Consider the following 21,836-nt stretch of genomic DNA (forward strand, 5'->3'; position numbering starts at 1 on the left):
AGATACAGACTGTTCATGACTGCAGCAACACTGATCCAGCAGGCTATTAATCCCCACAACCCATCACCCCACCAAAGCAAAACCAACCCTCCTCAAACCTCAATGAAATAACCACACAACAACATTTTGGTTAAATGGCCTGTAGGCCTTTTATTATAACAATAAAATATTCAAATAAAAGCAATAAACATTTTAATGCGTAGTCATTGCCCAGTCATGCCGGCCTCCTCATGCTCCTTTCACTTGCTCGCTCCAGGCCTGAATCTCTGTATCAGCTGGAACCTCTGTGACACAATTAGGAATCTTCTCTTTGGATCTCAGGCAATGGCTGGGCAGTGAGAAAGTTAGGGTTTGTTTAGACCTGCGGTAAAAAATCACAGCCATTACCTCTCCTGGATACTTACTATGCAGAGCTAGGTGTCCAGGATCATTTTTAGGTAAAAACACCTGGTTTCTGCTGGCATTTGCAAATGCTAATCCAGGTAACTGCCCGTATAGACATCTTTAGAGGGTTTTACAGCCTAGTTAAAACAAAATAGGCACTGGGCATTTCAAAACACATAAAAACACCCGCACAAGCCTTTTTAGGTGTTTTTAAACACTAAGTCTAAGGAGGAGGCAAAGGTGGCAATCAGCCTCTAGACACTGCATTGGGGGCTTGTTATGACCTGAGGGGTTTTCAAGCGTATTTGAGTGGCAGCATTTCCATGCAGTTTTCTGGACACACAATGCAGTGTCCAGGGTTGGTTTGCCACCTCTGCTGCCTCCATAGACATGAATGGGAAGTGTTTGCCTAAAAAGTCTTGCACAGGTAATTTCAGTATTTTTTTATTTCCTATTGCATAGATTCTTTTACTAGGCTTTAAGAAACGCCAATACAGGCAGTTGCAAATGTCTGTAGTAGTATTCGCAAATGCCTGTAAAAAGCAGACGCCTGAAAACAATACTGGACACCTGGCTGTGCATAGTAGGCGTCCAGGAGAGGTAACGCAGAGAGAACAAGCCCTAGGCGTCCAGAAAACTGCATGGAAATGCTGCCACCTCTCGCTGCCTGTCACATGAAGGATAATGAATGGAACTGTTCGGTCCCATGATAATTGTTTTTACAAGCATTATTGAGAAGTAATATTGCTCAAAAACACTCAAAAAACATCCTGCACTAGTAACTGAACTGATTCTTTCTCCTTAAGTTAGATTTTATTATCCTCTTATTTAATTTATTTTTAAAATACAGTTAGGGTACATTCAGACCTGTCTCAGGATCCCTAATCCTGCCGGGCCTCCTGGCTCAGTAACTCACACCTTAGTGTGTGCACATCTAACCTCCCCAGCGGTAAGTCCGAGTGTGGCTCGGGTTACAAAATACCAAACAGTGGTAACCCTTAGCCACACTGGGGGTAGCTAAAAAAATAAATAAAAATAAAGCCTTACCTGGTCCCAACGGCATCCTCCAGTGTCCTGGGAGTTCCCTGGGAGTTCCTGGTGACGTTGGTGCATAGAGCCGTCGCTAGGGGAGTAGCGGGAATTTCAAATTATTTTGTATTGCATTCAACTTAATATTAATTGTAGTAAATGCAATACACTGGATTTATATGTCTGAAAGCGGTACATTGTCTTTTATGAAAATGTATTTTACAGTACAATATAATAGTATGAGTAAAGGCGCAAACCATGTCAAAGTTTATTATTTATTATTTTTAGTTATAATTAGTTATATTTTTTTTTAAATTATATTTTTAAAATGTATTTTATTTATTATTTTGACATGATTTTGTGTTTCAAACCTTATTATACTCATACTATTACAATATACTGTAAAATAAATTTTCATGAAAGACAATGTACCGCTTTTAGACATGTGTGGAAACCCAATTTCACAAGTGGGCATTCCCAGCCACTCAGCCTGGGTAAAGGGGTACCAAGCACCCCCTACCCATTTTCTAAAAAGAACGACGCCACACATTAGCAGTCAATTTATTACTCAAATTTTAGGAAATATTTACTTTTGCAGGCTCCAGCGTAGTCCAATGATCAGATCCCACGCTGACTGATCAAGCATCCGCAGTCCCAGATGCCAAATCACAGGAGCCCAACTGGAGCGGGGGCAGGTAGACACCCCCTCAATTCTTTCCCATCCAGATGGTTTCAAAGCTCTGTGAAAAAAAAACAAAAAAGTTACAAGTTATTAGGGTTATTGTTAGAAAATGTAAATAAATATTATTACATATACCTGATTGGGTTGATGAAATCACTGGCAGTGGAACCAGCCAACAGATCCCTATGTGTGTTCAGATGTTACTCAGATGGGTAGGATCTGTTCATAATCCATATAGTATTCTCCATCTTCAATAAACACAGAAATCAATGGCCTTGGTTCGATGATTTCTGCAGGGGCGAGAAACGCTATTTCTTCTTCCAGTTCGTCACACCAAATAATAACTCGCCACATACCTTCAATGCCGGTGTCCTGAGAAAAAATGATAACTATGGTTAGAATAACATTCATAAAAAATCAAAATAAATAATAAAATTATCGCTTGTTTTTATAAAAGACTGAATGGACATACGCTACATACCCTAATGATTAGAGGAACAGCTTCCCGACAATTGGGACAGGTACGTCTTATCCTCAGCCATGTGTTGATACAGTCAGGGTGGAATATGTGAGCACAGGCTAGTTGCTCAGTTTGCTCCTCTGGTTCATACTGAAGCAAGCAGATGCTGCATCCTGGCTGATCCTCACTCTGCTGGTTGTTGGCTGGGGGTGTCTGGCTGTTCCGGTCTTCTGGAAGGAATTCATCCCTGCGTCCTACTGGAGAACGGCTCGGGTCCCTTTGTGAGGAGTTGGTGTTCACACGCCCTCTTCTTGTAGGTCTTTCAGGCAGCTGGTGTTCTGATACGTTGCCTTGAAGTGTATATCTGGATCTTGTCCTATGAGCGATTGGGCCTGCAATGATGTTGTGCCGTGAGCGGCCTCTCCGTGCTGGCATCTTGATGGTACACCATGCTCCTGTAGTTGAATCGCCAACAACTCAAGTAGAAATTTGAAAACCACAGAAAATCTCAGTGAAAGCGCTTTAGAGATGCTTCTAGAGTCAAGTCTCCTCAGCAAGTGACAGTGGTCAGTGTCAGTTAGTTTAAACCTGCCATCCTAGCTGACTGACCAATGGTAGTGCCCAACTGAAAAATGGCAGTTCTTTTGACCAATGGCAGTGCCCAACTGAAAAATGACAGTTCTTTTGAACAATGGCAGTGCCCAACTGAAAAATGGCAGTTATTTCCCCGTCCCAGGAGGTCAGCCTGGCTGTACTAGGTCTTACAGTCCAGTGGCTGAAAAATAAAGGTTCCTAGGAGGGATTTTACGCTTTGTAAATATTTACCAAGTTTGTTTTTTTTTCAAGAATAGCAGACATTTGGGCTCTTGATTAGCAGACATCTCAGACTCTTGAAAGGCAGAAAATGTGACTGCAGCCTCCACATAGAATCTAATTGGGCTGAACTGAATACAACTTGCACTTTTGTTTAATGAAGATCCCTACCATTATTAGCTTTATTTAAACCTTTAGTATTAAAATGTGTATGAGGGCTAAGAAGAGTAACCTGAAACTGGTAACTATTGGTAATAAACTGAAAAATAATACAGTAAGGGTGTTTGGCCTTGTGTGGAATAGCAATACTATTAGTAGTACCATCCAATCTCTTCTATTAAACCCTTATAATAGGTCCACATACCATACAGTCACAATTTGTGTGGTCCAATAACATCAAGATGTCAAGAACACTCTAGACTGCTACAAGGCAAGCAGATATAACCAAACATTTATTCAGTAAAATGATTCAAACTTGATAGATTGGTAAAGGTTAATACAAACAGTTTTTTATTTAGACACATTTTTAAATTTAAACCTAATCAATCAGTTTTGCAATACAGGGTAATGATATGAATGCATCGTTTGACTGTAATAATTCTTTTTTACAATTTGTTATTGAAGGTGTAACAGGCGAAGTATAATAATAAATGTGTCTTGCTGGTCCTCTTAATAGAAGTCTTGCAAGGTTTTTTTTATAGTAGACCTTCCCTAGCCTTAACATGCTTATTCAACCTGCCGGCTTGACACCTGAAGAGTAGGGGGAACATTGTTTCTGAGGAGATAATGCAGTTTCTGTGCAAGCCAGCTCCTTCTTTTTCATATGCACATGACACGTGTTGCAGCATTGCAAGTTAAAGCTTTGGGGTGCTTGCCCATAATTTCTAATCGCATCCCAACATACATAAACACTCAACAACACACTTGGCCCTCGGTGTAAAAAGAAGGGTTTGCTTGTGGTTGATTGGAACAAAAATGTGAAGTGCCAGTACGCAGTACAATACTTATTCTCCCTTTGTGCACAAGCTTCTGGCCATGTCAGTATCGTACAGATTGCATTACTGCAGACTTGCTTCCAAGGTTGTCAGTATGATGCTGATTCTATCACATTTTCTAGATGTGTCAGTCATGCACTGTCTATGTACAGGCAAATTTAGGATGCAATTGCAGATGCAATTATTTCTTTGTAGATGTGTTTGTGCATGTGTTAACATAGTACTGATTTTGTCTCCTTAGTGGGCCTGATTTATTAAAGCTGTGCAAGACTGGAGAGGAAACACTCATCAGTGAAGCTGGGTGATCCTGCAAACCTGGAATAGAGTTCCTAAAAGTCATTTGCATTTTGTTAGCAAATGTTTTCAATCCTGGACCAGATCAATTCCAGGTTTGTTGGATTACCTAGCTTCACTGATGAAAGTGTATCTTCTCCAGCATTGAGGAGATTTAATAAATCAGGCCCATTGTGCCAGTTCAGAACTAGTGTCTCTGTAGTCATGTTACAGGTTGTGATTCTGCTACTTTGGTTTTTAATCACCTTTCCCTTTTTTCAATGTTTTCCACCTCAAATGTCATCCTTTGCATAGTTAAACTCTGGGGGCAACAGAACGCTGGGACAGCTCCAACACATGTATACATTTTCAAGTCAAAAAGCAAGCCATGTACCCAAATGAAGTAATTAGGGTTGGAGGTATTTGGATAAATCTGGTGTCCTATGAGATAATCCTACCTTCGGAATGCGTACTACCAGCTGATTGGGCGTGTACAATGACGTCAGAGTCAGCTGTTTATGCTCAGTCTGCGCACACATCTCCTATCTTTTTCTATGGGATTCTGCTACAATGTGATCTCCCTGTGTCCTATAGACCTCAGAGATCAGCTGTGCTGCTTCTCGCCCACTTTCCACTGTGAAAAAATCCCACTCTTCTTACACCAGCAGTATGAGATCTGTGTCCGTGCTGCTGTCATTTCCCCCAATGTATAAACCTTCATATCTCCCACACCGATTGCTGTACAAATGTAAAATTTTCAGGGAACACAGGGGACACCAGGAGCTTATAATAATTTTTCAGCCCCCTGAACATAACACATTGCCAGGTACGGGGTCTCAAACTAAAATCCTAATACGAATCAGGGATCTTTTCTCATTAAAGTGGAACTAATTTAAAAATAAAAAAAAATTACTTGCAAAGATACGTGACGTATGCCGCTGTATTTGTCTAAAAAAATGCGCATGTGTGAGATTGCCATCTTTCTTTTTTCACTGACAGAAAAGTCCCTCCTGCGCATGCCTGTTTTTAGAACATCCTGGGATTCATGGCGTGCGTATCCCAGGACGCTCTGCACATTCAGTCTTTACTGCTGCAGCACTAATGACAACAGGGGAGGGGTTGTGCCTTTTTGCGTTTTAAAAAAAGTTTGAAAAAAAAACAAACAAAAACAAAGCAATGGGTTATCCACCCTTCTATAAAAAATAATATATGAGGCCCCTTCCACATGCCCTGGAACCCTGCTTAGGGGGAACACTCAGTACCCCTCACTGCCGCCTGCAGTCAAATCTGCAGACACTGTGGTGCAAGCGACTGAGTGGCTAGCGGGGTGCCTGTTACACATAGCTGGCCATTTACCTTCTCTGGAACAGAGGAATGTTACCAACTGAAAATGTGGGAGCAAGAGGGAAACTTTTTTGTCCACAATCGATTAAAATGTTATACACATCATATCATGCTACCCTATCACACACGGGTATCCCCTTACTCTCTATGAACCCCAATTTCTCTGCAACATCTTGCTATAGGTGGACAGGGCTGCCGAGAGAAAATTCTGGCCCCGGCACAAAGAAGGTGTGTTTGGCCCTTATACAAAATTCTACTCACATGTATGTATGTACATTATTATTTATTTCTAACAATCGTGGATTACATTGATACACTTAGATAAGTATGTATAGGTATAAATGTAATAATAAAGTCTGCTAACCATGAAGCCGTTTATAGTCTCAAATGTCTGAATGAAAAAGGCACGCAATGTCAGTAGGTCCTTTATGCTACAATTGCAGAATTTACACGGAACTTTACCTGTGGAATTATTTCTTCCTTTGCTGTCCTGTAAAGTCTTTGTTGCAGTCCACAATGTATTAGCCTGGCTCGCGTCCCGCTTTATTCTTCCTTCTGGGATTCGATGGGAAAGCAAGGAAAAGCAATTGTTTAATTTGTAAGCTTGTATAGTAATCAAGGGTTAATTAGCATTACGGTGTCACCCCCAGCACCCAACACACAATAGGTTTTTATTTTAAGTGAATCAGAAACATTTCTACAAATGTGACACTTTTACATGTTTACAAATTCCACTGTAAGAAAACTCATTGTATTGCAATAGTCTGAGGATCTGTTACAGCTTTAAAGCTTTAAAGGAAATGACCGCAAATGTAGTGTTTATTCAGTTTTTTACTATATATTCACTTTTTCATTTCCAAAAAAAAAAAAAATATTGGGACTGCCAATTTAATAAAACTGGACCCTTTAATAGGCTTGCAGCTGTTAAGAATAGGAAATAGAAGACAGCAAGCCTGTGTGTCCTCCCCTCTAGACATTAAAGATCCTTTGAAATCTGCCTTGCCAAAGAAGGTAGAGGAACTAAAAGGTGTAGTCACCTTACTTTTGGCAAAACAAGACCCCTGCCTGCCTCAATTGGTGGAAAAGGGCCATTGTTGTGGGAATGATACATTTTCTTTCCCTAACATGACCCCAGCATTGTGGAGGTCGATGAGTGGGGAGCCTATTAGAATGCGGAAGCCCCAGTGGGCAACCAGGTATTTGGCCTCCTAGTACCCCTTAGTTTTTTTAAAAAACGGTTAAGGTAGTATTAAAATAAAAAAGACACCTTATGTTTGAAGGTAATCTCCTTATTACCCAAATTTTAATTTTTATCTTTGAATTCTTGAGTGAAGTCCAAACATGAGATACCACAAAAACGAAAGCAATGATCGCAGCAAGGTGCTACACAACATTCAGCTGTTTATGAGTGTTCAGCTAATCCAATCCAATCTGTGACCCCCGGGTCTTCACCAGCACACCCCACAAGGAGTGATGGGTCAGTAACCATAGTGGCCCCTGGGCTGCCCCCAGGCTTTCCCCACCAGGGGGGGACAGGGCTCAGATAGCTTCAGCATGGTAATGGCAATCAGGCTGGAACACAGCAAGCGAAGTAGTTAGACTGATCGAGGTCAGGGCAAGAGGCGGACCAGGCGATGTCGGATAACAGGCTGAGGTCAGAGCAGGGGGCAGACAAGGCAAGGTCAGGTAACAGGCCAAGGTCAGGGCAGGGAGCAGACAAGGCAAGGTCAGGGCAAGTGGCAGACAAGGCGAGGTCAGGTAACAGTTTGATGTCAGGACAGGCTGCAGACAAGGCGAGATCAGGTAATAGGCTGAGGTCAGGGCAGGCGGCAGACAAGGCGAGGTTGGGTAACAGGCTGAGGTCAGAGCAGGCGGCAGACAAGGCAAGGTCAGGTAACAGGTTGATGTCAGGACAGGCTGCAGACAAGGCGAGGTCAGGTAAAAGGCAAGGTCAGGTAACAGGTTGATGTCAGGACAGGCTGCAGACAAGGCGAGGTCAGGTAACAGGCTGAGGTCAGAGCAGGCGGCAGACAAGGCGAGGTCAGGTAATAGGCTGAGGTCAAGGCAGGCGGCAGACAAGGCGAGGTCACGTAACAGGCCAAGGTCAAATCCAGAAAATCCAAACTGATAACTATTTGGCAAAGAAGCAGGAAGTGAACTGAATTTCCAACAACCCGAGCCTTGAACTGTAGATGTTTAAACAGCCAATGGCAGTACAGGACTGAACAATCTGTTCATTGGCTGCAGCATCTACTAAAGAATTCTTTTCAGCTGTGCACAGCTTCAGTTCTGTGCAGGGGATGCTGAGAACAGTGGACAAATCCCTGGCTACAGGGATGCAGGTGATGCTGCAGCTTACTGAGCAGATGATCTGCAGGGGAGTGGTAGCAATTCCCCAGGGAGCCTTGTGGTTGGATGTCAGTGTCAGCCAATAGTAAGCAGGTGTGGGGTCCCTCCTCTTCTGACTTCAGGGACTCAAATGGGCAGTCAACAGCTAACACTTGTCTGATAATGTGTCATGCAACAAACAATGATCCCAGTCACACCAGCAAATCAACAACAGAATGGCTGAAAGAAGAAAAGAATGAAGGTGTTGCAGAGGCTCAAACTTCAGGCCTAAACCTAATGCTGTGCCAGGATCTTAAGAGAGTTGTGAATAAATGATGGCGTGCAAACTTTAATGAACTGCAACAATGTTGTAAAGAAGAGAGGGAGCAGATTTCTTTCACAATGGTTGGGGAGACAAAGTCATACAGAAAATGATTACTAAGTTATTCCTGGTAACGCTTGTTCTACAAGCTATTGAATCATGACATTTACTAAGTTTTTCACACATAGCTTCTCCATTTTGGCTTTATTTTTGTTATTGGTGACACAGTTAAATATATATGGGGTTGTAACTCAAATTAGATTTAAATAATTTCAGAATCTATTAACGTCCAGGTGTTTTTTTCTTTTATGTCCTCATAAGTAAAATATTGGAAATGAAAGGTGTACTTCATTTTTTACATGACTGTACACCTAATACTCCATGTTGCAGAACAGACTGTACGCCTGTCAAATGTCGGGCTGACTGGCACAAATTGTTGAATCTTGAAGAAAAGCCGCTATTTTGAAATAAAACACACAAACAAAAAACCATAAATTTAAAAATAAATAAAGCACACAATGCTTTTGCATATTAAATATATACAGCTGTGCAGAAGGCAATTTGTTGTTAGTGCCACCATGTGTACAAATAACAGAATGCAGTTCTTTAAAAGTGAGTGATTGGGATCAGTATCATCAGGAAATTATAAAGTCATACAGATATTTCTCAAAATGATAAAATGTTGGGTGCTGTTGTGAAAGTGTTTCAGTCATCAGGGCCAATATTTACCAGGAAGATAAAAAATGGATGTTTTGATTGCAAAGGATTTTATTTTCTGTCTATACTGATTTACACAACTTATTTTACTATACAGCAGTCAGGTATCACTTATAGGTTTTTCCTGCTCTAGGCATATGACTAGAGAGAAGAGTCAGCAAACCAATAAGCTTATAATTTTGCCTTTCTGCTTTCTTTTCCTGATAGAATATTCCTTGCTAACACATGAGCACACTTGTCCTGCTTCTCCAAGTCATATCAGGTATTTAAACTGCTGGCATTTAAATAAAATAATTTCATTCCTAAACCATAACTTCAGACAATTCTTTTATTTTTCACTTTGGAAAGAGTGGGGAAGGAACATTTTTTCTTGCAGACTGTGTATCTACTTGGGGATTTTCACTTGGCAACAGAAAAATCCAAAATCTAATTGTGCTGTTAGTGGTTGTGGTAGGATGGCACTGGGATAGTTGGTGGTACAATTACTCCAGGGGATCATGAACAGGTAGCTCAAACAGTTCTAATCCAGTACTAATATATTAATATTTTTTATTTTATGAGCATTGATTGCTCCATGCTGGTGGCAGACATGTAGTCTGTTTTGGGGGAACAATTTAAAGTATCTGGTAATCTGAAGCATGTCAGTTAAGAGCATACTATGTAGACTCTTAGTCCTCATGCTACCGCTATCGGAAAAAGATGACTATTCTATCTAAAGTTTGACCTACTAATGGTACTCCTGTTGGGTCTGACCACTGGAAGCTGCATTTGGAAATTTGATGTCCCCTGAAGACATTAGACACTGGTAAGCACCATACAGGAGATTTGCTCCCTTTCAGAAGGCTTGAAAATGTCTCTACATTTGCAGTGATAGGGAGGTACCAGTAGATGAGTTTTGCATGGACAATATGTTTTGCATGGACAAAAAACAAACAAATGTTCATCCTGCTATGTTGGTGAAGGTGGGTACTGTCTCCACTGTAATCCTTCATCCTCCTTAGCAAGACCGGTGTCAAATCCTAGCATCATACCTGACCTAAAGCCTTGTTATTCCTTCTGTTCTTCTTCATCTTTTTCATCCAGTCCACCTCCATCTACCTCCCGCTGTGGACCCCTAACACCTTGACAAATGAGAATTATCTTGATAATATTACTGATAATGCTATTTTTAAGGAAGACAAACTTAGTGGCCTCCTCCATATGCTTCAACAAGTGACATGAGTCCATAATAACCTGCCAATACTCATGTCTTTGCTCTGGTGCATCAGATAGTTACTGCTTTCCTTTGCTGGTAAAGGCAGCCCAGTATATGTAATGTGAAATTCCAGCTGCTGGGCATCTAAGATTATTTTGTAGCATGGAAGACCCACAGCCCTCTGTTGAAGATGAGTCAGAGACACGTGTCAGTTTAGCAGCTTGTCATTTGGTAATCTGAGAGGTCAAGTTACACAGTTAGATCATAATTGCTCCGATCCAAATTGGTATTGAGTCCGATCAGACCACCGTTAGTAGTCATAAAATATTTTTTACAAATTGACATTTTTTTAATATTAAATATTCTCTTCTCTCCCAAGACCCTGGATTGTATGGAATCATTATTCCGTTCATCATTGGTAATTGACGCTTATTTAAACAGGACAAGACTAATATAGCTCTGTCTTGCTTGATTTATGTTACAAAAATAAATTGCGACAATGGTGATGTGCCGTTTCCACATAGAAGAAATCTGTTATTGCAGAGGTATATGGCTAAAATAGGTTCCCCTGACCTGATCAAGACCCATCATTAAAGAATTATATTAAACAACAAATGTAAGCAGGCCATTGCTGATTCGATTTTAATGAGATTTGATTGTAATGTTGGATATTTAAGTAGCAAAAGACAACAACAAAGAATATAGCAATAATATTATCACTTTTTTAAATCAATAAACTGTATTTATATAGCACCCACATATTACGCAGTGCATTAAACAGGGGTTGCAAATGACAAACATATACAGACAGTGACACTGGAGGAGAAGACCCTGCCCAAAAGAGCTTACAATCTAAGAGGTGGGGGATGTAACACACAAGATGCAAAATTTCAAAAGGTTCTAATAATGAAAAAGATTGCTGTGCAAATGTATTAGTATTTGCAAATAATACCATTGCAAATGTTTTAAATATGTGCATTTGTGATTTGTCTTACTTATGGATGTTTTTTTCAAAGATAAAAAAAAAGAAGTTTGACCATTGTCACTGTGATAGAAAGTGATAGGAAATTTCCCAATGGAGACAACCATTCAGGGGGACAAAAGACTGCTTTGAAGAAATTGTCATTCACCTACTCTTTAGCCTCTAGGAAAACTCTAAAAACTTGATTTCAATATTTTTAAAATCTGTAACTTTTATTGGACCATTAGTAATTTCAGAAAGTGACCCGAGTCATAAGGTGGACCATTAGTGATTCTTGAAAGTGACACTAGTCTTAAGGGGGGACCATTAGTGATTTTATAAAGAGACCACAGTCGTAAGGGGGGGACCATTAGTGGTTTTGGAAAATGACCTGGGTTGTAAGCGGGGACCATTAGTGATTGTGGAATGTGACCGGAGTCATAAGAGGGGACCATTATTGATTTCAGAAAGTGACCCGAGTCGTAAGGGGGGACAATTAGTGATTTCTGAAAGTGATCTGAGGCATAAGTAGGAACATTAGTGATTTCATAAAGAGACCCAAGTTGTAAGGGGGGACCATTAGTGGTTTTGGAAAGTGACCTGGGTTGTAAGGGGGGACCATTAGTGATTGTGGAAAGTGACCGAAGTCATAAGGGGGACCATTAGTGATTAATGAAAGTGACCAGAGTCGTAAGGGGGGACCATTAGTGATTTCTGAAAGTGACCCTAAGGGGGGACCATTGGTGATTTCTGAACGTGACCAGAGTCATAAGGGGAGACCATTAGTGATTTCAGAAAGTGACCCGAGTCTTAACGGGGGACCATTAGTGATTTCTGAAAGAGACCCGAGTGGTAAGGGGGGACCATTAGTGTTTCTTTAAAGTGACCTGAGTCGTAAGGGGGGACCATTAGTGATTTTTTAAAGTGACCCGAGTTGTAAGGGGGGACCATTAGTGATTTTTTAAAGTGACCCGAGTTATAAGGGGGGACCATTAGTGATTTCTGAAAGTGATCCGAATCATAAGGGGGACCGTTAGTGATTTCTGAAAGTGACCCGAGTCGTAAGAGGGGCCATTAGTGTTTCTTGAAAGTTACCCTAGTCGTAAGGGGGGACCATTAGTGATTTCTGAAAGTGACCCGAGTGGTAAGGGGGGACCATTAGTGATTTCTGAAAGTGAGCCGAGTCGTGAGGGGGGACCATTAGTGTTTTTTTAAAGTGACCCGAGTCGTAAGGGGGGACCATTAGTGAGTTTTGAAAGTGACCCAAGTGGTATGGGGGACCATTACTGTTTTTTTAAAGTGACCTGAGTCGTACGGGGGGACTATTAGTGAGTTTTGAAAGTAACTAGAATCGTAAGGGGCGACAATTAGTGATTTCTGAAAGTGACACGAGTCGTAAGGGGGGACCATTAGTGTTTTTTTAAAGTGACCCAAGTCGTAAGCGGGACCATTGGTCATTTCTGAAAGTGACCAGAGTCGTAAGGGGGGAAAATTATTTATTTCTCAAAGTGACAAGAGTCGTAAGGGGGGACAATTAGTGGTTTTTTAAAGTGACTCGAGTCAAAAGAGGGGACCATTACTGATTTCTAAAAGTGACCCGAGTCGTAAGGGGGGACCATTAGTGATTTTTTAAAGTGACTCCAGTCGTAAGGGGGGACCATTATTGATTTCTGAAAGTGACCCGTGTCATACTGGGGGACCATTAGGAATCATTAGTGATTTCTGAAAGTGACACAAGGCATAAGGGGAGAACATTAGTGATGTAGGAAAGTGACCCAAGTAATAAGGGGGGACCAATAGTGTTTTTTTAAAGTGACTGGACTCGTAAGGGGGGACCGTTAGTAATTTCTGAAAAAGAACCGAGTCGTAAGGGGTGATCATTAGTGACTTTTTAAAGTGACCCGAGTCGTAAGGGGGGACCATTAGTGATTTCTGAAAGTGACCCGAGTCGTAAGGGGGGACCATTAGTGATTTAGGAAAGTGACCCAAGTCATAAGGGGGACCAATAGTGTTTTCTTTAAAGTGACCCGAGTTGTAAGGGGAGACCATTAGTGATTTCTGAAAGTGACCCGAGTCGTAAGGGGGGACCATTAGTGATTTTTTAAAGTGACCCGAGTCATAAGGGGGGACCATTAGTGATTTCTGAAAGTGACCCGAGTCGTGAGGGGGGACCATTAATGTTTTTTTAAAGTGATCCGAGTCGTAAGGGCGACCATTAGTGATTTCTAAAAGTGACCCGAGTCGTAAGGGGGGACCATTAGTATTTTCTGAATGTGTCCCGAGTCAAAGGGGGACCATCAGTGATTTCTGACAGTGACCCGAGTCGTAAGGAGGGACCATTAGTGATTTCTGAAAGTGACCTATTCTTTGTTATCTTTACTTTAAAGCCTTAATCCCCAGTTATATTCTGTGCTTCTAGAAAAGCATCCAACTTTTTCTTAACCCCCCAAGCGTTCTAATTCTGTCCATATTTCCATGCAAAAAGTGTTACATTTTTTTTGCATGGAAACGTATTTTACATTGTAAGCTATAATTCTTAGTCATAACTCACCGAAATATGTCCAATATTTAATATATTTTAATAAACTTTAAATAACAAAAATCCATTAAAAAAAGTGAAACATATAATATATCTGTACAGAAGAATGTATAATATATAAATAATATATTAAAGTATATATTATATGAAGGTTTCTTTGTTATTGGACAGCTATTTTGTATTGAATCCAATATCAAATTATTTGAATTTCCCGCTGTTCTTCCCGCCCCCACCAACGCATGCACCGACGTCACCAGCAGGACACCGGGGGGAGCCAACAGTGCAAGGTAAGTGTTTTTTTTTTCAAGTTTTAAGCGACCCAGTCGTAAGGGGGACCATTAGTGATTTCTGAAAGTGACCCAAATCGTAAGGGGGGACCATTAGTGATTTCTGAAAGTGACCTGAGTCGTAAGGGGGACCATTTGTGTTTTTTTAAAGTGACCCAAGTCGTAAGAGGCTACCATTAGTGATTTCTGAAAGTGACCCGAGTGGTAAGGCAGAACCATTTGTGATTTCTGAAAGTGACACGAGTCGTAAGGGGGGACCATTAGTGAATTCTGAAAGTGACCTGAGTCGTAAGGGGGGACCATTAGTGATTTTATAAAGTGACCTGAGTCACAAGGGGAGACCATTAGTGATTTCAGAAGTTGACCCGAGTCTTAAGGGGGACCATTAGTGATTTATGAAAGTGACCCGAGTCGTAAGGGGGGACCATTAGTGATTTTTTAAAGTGACTTGAGTCATAAGGGGGGACCATTTGTGATTTTGGATAGTGACCTGGGTTGTAAGGGGGGGACCATTAGTGATTTCTGAAAGTGACCCTAGTCGTAAGGGGGAAAACAATGGCTAGTGATAATTCTTTGAAGGTCAGGAGTTTCCTGGTATGAGTTGACTGATTTATTAAGGCTCTCTAAGGCTGGAGAAGATACTGAAGATCAGTGAATCTGGGTGGTCCAACAAACATGGAACGAATTAATTTGCTATTTGTTATCAAATGTTTTCAATACTGGACCAGATCCATTGCAAGTTCCTGGACCACCCAGGTTCACTGATAAAAGTCCAGAGAGTTGTAATTAATGAGTCTTACTCTGAATGGTCTAAGGGTATTAGTGGTGTACCCCAGGGTTCAGAGTTGGGACCTTTACTGTTTAACATCTTTATAAATGATATAGAGTTTGGGAATAAAAGTACCATTTCTGTGTTTGCAGATGACACCAAACTATGTAATGGAATTGAGTCAATAAAGGATGGCTATAGTCTACAAGCAGACATGGATGTACTTAAGAAAACCATATTTGAAAAAAAAAAAGGAAAATGAATTTTGTAATTAGTTTAGTAATTGATTTGGGGTTGCATTAATACTTTTTGTGCCCATCAGTTTGAACATATCTTTATTTACAGCCTTTCAATCCTTATTAAACTGAAAGCTAATACACATTAGGCCTGTTTTAATAAAGCTCTCAAAGACTGAAGAAAATAGGCTATGATGGGAGAATTTGGGTGATCCAACAAATTCAGGATGGATCTGGTCCAGGACTGAAAACATTTACCAACTAATAGCAAAATATTTTGGAAATTTCATTTCAGGTTTGATGGATTACTCAGGTTCTCCCATGATAGTCTATCATTTCCAGTCTTTGAGAGTTTTACCTAATCAAGCACAGTTCTTAAAAATGTTTGGAGAGTAATGATACTTTACACATAGTGTCCTTTACTAGCATGAAAGAGATTATATTAAGACACTGCATTCAGTACATTTTCCATAATACAATTCATCCATCAACACACTGCTATACCAGAGGGATGGAGAATCTAATGTTAGAAAGGAAAAAAAGACTGTTAAAGGAAAAACTGTGGAAATGAATTCCTAGGTGTTTGTAATCATGGTCTGATATCACCATTCATACAGCTCAATTACCCAACTGTTTATAAACCCCAAAAATGAAAAAAATCTCAGATACACCGACAAAACTACATCATACAAATTTACATATTCTGTTCAAACAATCTGATCAGTTTTGTTTCTTTGCAGCCACCTTCTGGGGGGATAACCAGCACTACTATTACAACAAATTATAACCACCAAAACTTTTAAAGTCTTGATTTTATCCGTTTCTAAGATATGTTGGAGAAGGGCCACTAGGGGGCGCTACGGTTTTTCACAAAAGTGGTGTGACTCCTGGGAAGGGCCAAGGCGCAAAGTCTAAGCAGTAACCAGGTCTTCTTCAGAACTTATAATGGTGAGGATGTTGCGCTGCTGGTTACCGCCAGGTTGCAGTCCTTGGGCACACCAGGGTGGGCAGGATGAAACACAGAACCAAATCACAAGGCAGAAGAATTGTCAAGGAAGGCCAGAGTCAAGGCAGGTAACAAGCAAGAGAGGTCAGGTCACAAGCCAGGGGTCAAATACCAGGGATCCAGGAAAAAGATACCGGTGACACTGGAAGCAACAGGAGGCCCAGGTGACACAGGGATAACCGCGGACAGAGAGGAATACTGAATCAGCAGAAGGGAATTGGCTGGAAACAACAGACTGGGCAACAAGGGGTTAACGCAGGAGCTGGACAGGGGAAGCACTGAAATAACCAACAGGTGTACAGGTAGTGCTCAGAAGAGGTAGGGGCTTGGCACTAATGGAGACCTTCCATGAACGCTGAATGCTGTGTGTGAGCTAGCTAAATAGCAAGGAAAGCATGCTCCTGCATGGCAGTGCAGACCCATCTATCACTGGTGATCATAATCTTAATCACTGGGAGATCTTCTGCTCATTAGCGGCAAAAAAAAAAGGTCTTATCACATAAACGACTTTTAACTTCCTTGGCGGTCTAATTATGTCAGTATTTTTATGTCAAAAGCGGTACATTGTTTTGCGTGGAAATTTGTTGTTTAATATTTTAGACCTGTAATTCTTAGGAATAACTCTTGGGTATGATACAGTTTTAAACACAAATCATAAATTTTAATATAATAAATAATTATAAATAACATTTATAAAAAAAATAATGAAATAATATAGTAAAGATACATTTATTTTAAATTTGTCTAAACAAGGGTAAATAAACTTTTGCATTTATTACTTGGACCAATTTTTTATAACTTTATCACTGTGATCAATGTTTTAAAAGCAGGTTACAATGTAATCTGCTTTTAAATTTCCCACCATGCCACACCTTACCAGTGTACTGACGTGTCACGCATCCCATCGATCAAGCTGAGGATGTGATGAAGAAGCTGGCCGGGGATCGCTGAAGGAGGACGCTGGGTCATGGGAAGCAGGTAGGATTTCTTTTATGATACCCCGAGGGTGGCTCGGGGTTACTGCTTTTGGTACATAAAAATTAACCTTGAGTTAATAGATTAACCTTATACAATAAATGACATAGAGAAAAGAACCCCACACTTTTTTTCAGAAATGGTTTAAATTTTTAGTTCAGGAGCTAAACATAGAGCAGTTGCAAGACACAATGAATATTTTAGAGGTACTACCTGGTAAGCTATGGAACAACTGTAGGGCTTGTTGGGAGCGTTAGATGTTGACACAATTAGGTAGTTCTTTCAAAAAAAAATTATACGACAAGACAGATACTTTTTCATTATATATATTCAATTGTTTATTATACACATAGAGGGTAAAGTTGATCATTTGTTTACAGCCATGAGAGAATGTTTTTGAAATTTTTTCTTTAGACAAATTTATATTGTATTTTTTGTATGTAAATGTTTAGTCTGTATTCAATCCTATTGTGTCATGTTTGTATAGTTATCCCTGTTATAATAGAAACTTCAATACAAAAATATATGAAAAATACTTCCCTCGCATAAGATATTAATTTATTTTAGTAAATTAGATAAAGCTGTTCTGCCATCAACCATCCAAGAGCAAGAACAAGTACTTTTTTTAAATTAGATTTACTTGCATGTGAATGGGTGATTTTTGGCACAATAAATTTTCACCACATTCACTAAGCAACCTATTCATTACAAGATAAAAATCACCTTGGTGAATGAACAATAACAATTATTTCAGTAAATAGGCCTCAATGAAAATTAGGATAAACTGAGAATATGGCAAAAGAATAATCAAGAATATTCCCCATTATCAGCCCCATTTCCTGTCTGACTTTGACAAATCCCCCCTTTCTTCTTTGCCAAGCCAGATTCCAGAAGAACTTTTACGAATAGGAGACATAAAAAGAGCACAAATACCTGCTGCCAAATTTTCTATTTTCGAGGATTAAAAGGGTCTGGGACCTTCTGGGAAATAAAACATAATCACTATACAAGATTGATTCTGATTTATAAAGTTACCATTAAAAATTTATCATTCACACAATTCACAATTCTTGAAATTGGTACATAGGTGGTAACCTTTTTAACAACTTTAGATGAGATACAAACAGGCAGATTTATTAATCAGTCACTAACTTAGATATACCATATGAAAACCATTATTGTTTAATAAAAAAATTACATTTGTTTACGTTATGCCATTAATGGAGCCATACAACGAATTTGTGATGCATCCAGAACAGCTGAATAAGAGAAAAGATAAAGCTTAAAATGGCAACCATTGGACATAACTCTTTTAGATAATTGTCTTTTTGATCTTTGTCAGTTCAAGATATGATAAACACAGGTACTTGAGAAACATTTCTTAATGTCTAGCACCAGAAAAAAAAACAGTAAAAACCATGCACAGGTTTCTTCTACAGTATTTATGTGAAAAAATAGTTTTGATGTAAGTTTCAGTATATAATGTTGACAAATGTATGGTAACCTGTAAAGTGCTTTCCTTGTTGGTTCTACATTCACAAAGAATATTGTATACATTGTACTGAACCTCCAGTACAGTTATCCTACTCTGGAGCCAATGTTGTAATCATGTTTCTCCCTGCACAAAATGAGTTTAAGAACCCAGTGTTACATGCCATGGTGTAGGCCTGGTGACCATGCTTTCATCTACAATATAAATAGAGTTATTTATACATATTTTAAAACAGTCACGTAAATAAGAATAGTGACTTTTAGGGTGTATTTATTTTGTCTCTATTTTTTAATGTGGGTAGCAGAAACCCTATAAATACAAGTACGTTTCAGCATACATATGTATGAAGTACTATGCATAACGAGTAGCCTGCATGTAACTGAAACTTACAAAACATGAATAACTAATCACAAGTATGCTATGATAACCTTGTTATGACACTAAAGAGTAAAGTTGCTTTACCAAGCAAAATCGTTTACAAATACTATCAAAATAGGATGTGTCCTTTTATTAACCTTTATAAACCCAGCAGGATTAAAGCAATCCGTAAATGCACAATCAATCATTTTAATAATGCTGTCCTACATTTACCTTTTGGGATCCCTGCACACCCTAAGATCCACCATTCTAGGACCCATTCCACCTTTCTGGTTTTTCTCCTAGCCAACAGCTTTAGGGCAAACTAAAATTGTACCAAAAAGACAAAATAAGTGCAAGTTAATAAGGGCCTCACCTTTTAATCCAAGATATAAAACTACAGTATATATACTACAAAACAACTTCAATGCCTTTGCCATCACAATTAGCCTTATTCATAAGCAATTGTACATTTTTAACATGTAATAGTACAGAGAGGGGTGATTAAACCAGACTTTCCATTTATTAAGAAACTTTAGATATGAACTATGTATGATGGATAATAGTTGTTCATATGCACAGCATGAATTTAAATCAGCAATAACATTCATGTAACTAGGAACTTGAGTTGTCTTCCACAATTTTGTAACGTGTAATTTTGCTAACAATAAAATGTGGATAAGAACTGTCCTATTTGTACCAGGGAACTGTTTAATATTAATATGTAAAATTGCCAATTCTGGTGAGGAAGAGACTTTAATGAGAATGAATGTGAGAGTAGATATCAACTGAAATAAAAGAGTCCAATAGGATTTTAAAGATTTACAATACCACAGTAGATGCAAAAGTGAGCCTATATCTCCACAGTGTATTCAACAAAATGTGGTGGGTGGGAGAAAATTTTGATAATTTATAAAGTGTAAGGTATCAATGATTTATATGCCTTGATAGAGGTCCCAATGGTTCTCACATCTCGTGGCTGTATAGGTATCTTTAATAGCTTTGTACCATGAATAGGGGGAGATCTGTGTACATAATTCCTTGGGGCATTTCTAAATATGAGTAGTTAGGTGGAGCACTATGTTATCACTGAGTACATTATAATATTTAGATATGCTTCCTCATTTTTTTGAGGGATGTTAGAAATAAATACTCAAATTGACACATCTATAATGAATTCAGCTTTTAAATTGGACGAATTATTAAGATGCCAAATTCTTAGGTAACTAAAAAATTCTGTGCCAGGTAAGCCATATGTAGTTTGCAGCAAGGCAAAAGGTTTGATACCTTATGGGGTGATAACGTCTCTCAGTTCAGATATGCGGCAATTTGTCCATTGCGTTATAGTGAGCAGTGGAATAAAAATTTATACCACTCTGAGAGTTGGGGGAATTGTCAGGGTTAATGTGGATTCAGGCAATGCCAGAGTGGGGTTGGTCCATATTTTAAGAGTGGCTTGGATAGTAGGATAAGGAGAAATGGGTTTGGGGTATCCTAGCTTAATAGCCAATAGCAGATTTTGTGAGTTAAATGCGCAGATTTTAGATGAAGGTCACCTTCACGTCTGTGAAAAGAAATAAAATGAGACCCTAAAAATTACTTACTGCAAATGTCAACAGGAGAAATGTATTAAGAAGCACAGGATCCTTAAGAGCTGCTCCAGACTTTATTGCATTCCATATCTGCAAAAATGACAAAAAGCTGAGAGTTAAAACTTTTCATATTAAACCAGAGATCTAAACAATCTTTATATAAAAAGAAACTGATAATAGGCTCAGATAATTTTTAATGTATTAAGTCAGAAAGGTTTGTAAGTTACTTCTGAGACACCGCACTGTTGGGAGTACAGTAGCCGTCCTTAGAGGTCGGTTGTTTTGTTGGTCTGGCATGACAGTTCAGGCAATGTTGTGGGACAACTGTACTTAATCAAGATTTTTGCCCAAGGTGATCACTCACACTTGTTTGGGGGCAATGGAAGGTAAGTCTGTATGAACCTTGAAGTGACACTTTCAAAAAAATATGTATATTACATATACATAACACTTACATTCTAAAAAAGGATTAGCCCCCACTTATGAAATGTTAAAAATGTGGTGATAGGTCTGTTTTATAATAAGACATTGCTGGCTGATGCAGCTGAAATTATGTCTTTTAAAAATAATCAACAAAACTCTACAGTCAGTTAGTTTGTTTCTAATAGCTTACAAATATCTGCTGGTGTTTATGTAGAAGGGCCTGCAGCCTGTCAGGAATTTCTTGTCAAAGATAAGATATTCAAAAACTTTGAGAAGAAATTTTTCTCCAGAGTTTACAGACAGAGGTGAAAATTACTAGTTTTAAGGTGCTTTTGCTGCTTCCTCAGAAAATGTTAATGCCTTTGTAGTACAGTCTGGTCACGTTTGCTTTTATACCACCATGTTACATTCTGACTGTACAATCTTCTTTAGATTTATCAAACCTATGTAATATAAGGACTCGCATAATCAATTTAATTTCAAATAAACCAGACAGGCCCTGGCACTACAGTTGCCTAAAAGGTTCCTGCGATACTGAACCAAGATTGCTTAAGCAGTGCTGTGTGATTTCTAATCAGAAATTATATGCTACACGTTTTTTTGTTTTTTTTTGTCACATTAAATCCACTATTCAGTCCTGTTAGTTGTCTCAAAATT

General features: G+C 39.2%; 1 protein-coding gene across 1 annotated transcript in view; it reads right to left on the minus strand.

Moving 5' to 3' along the window:
- Window positions 1–21,836, minus strand: part of ATG7 (autophagy related 7) — a gene marked incomplete in the record, with an annotated part of 195,049 nt that overhangs the window by 165,094 nt on the left and 8,119 nt on the right. The window contains 4 exon segments of the mRNA XM_072421005.1: window positions 6,443–6,535; window positions 17,218–18,296; window positions 19,399–19,489; window positions 20,769–20,846. Coding sequence (XP_072277106.1) covers window positions 6,443–6,535; window positions 17,218–17,245 — 121 coding nt within the window.

The sequence above is a fragment of the Pyxicephalus adspersus genome, chromosome 8 (genome assembly GCF_032062135.1).
Source record: "Pyxicephalus adspersus chromosome 8, UCB_Pads_2.0, whole genome shotgun sequence".
In the NCBI taxonomy this organism is placed as follows: domain Eukaryota; kingdom Metazoa; phylum Chordata; class Amphibia; order Anura; family Pyxicephalidae; genus Pyxicephalus; species Pyxicephalus adspersus.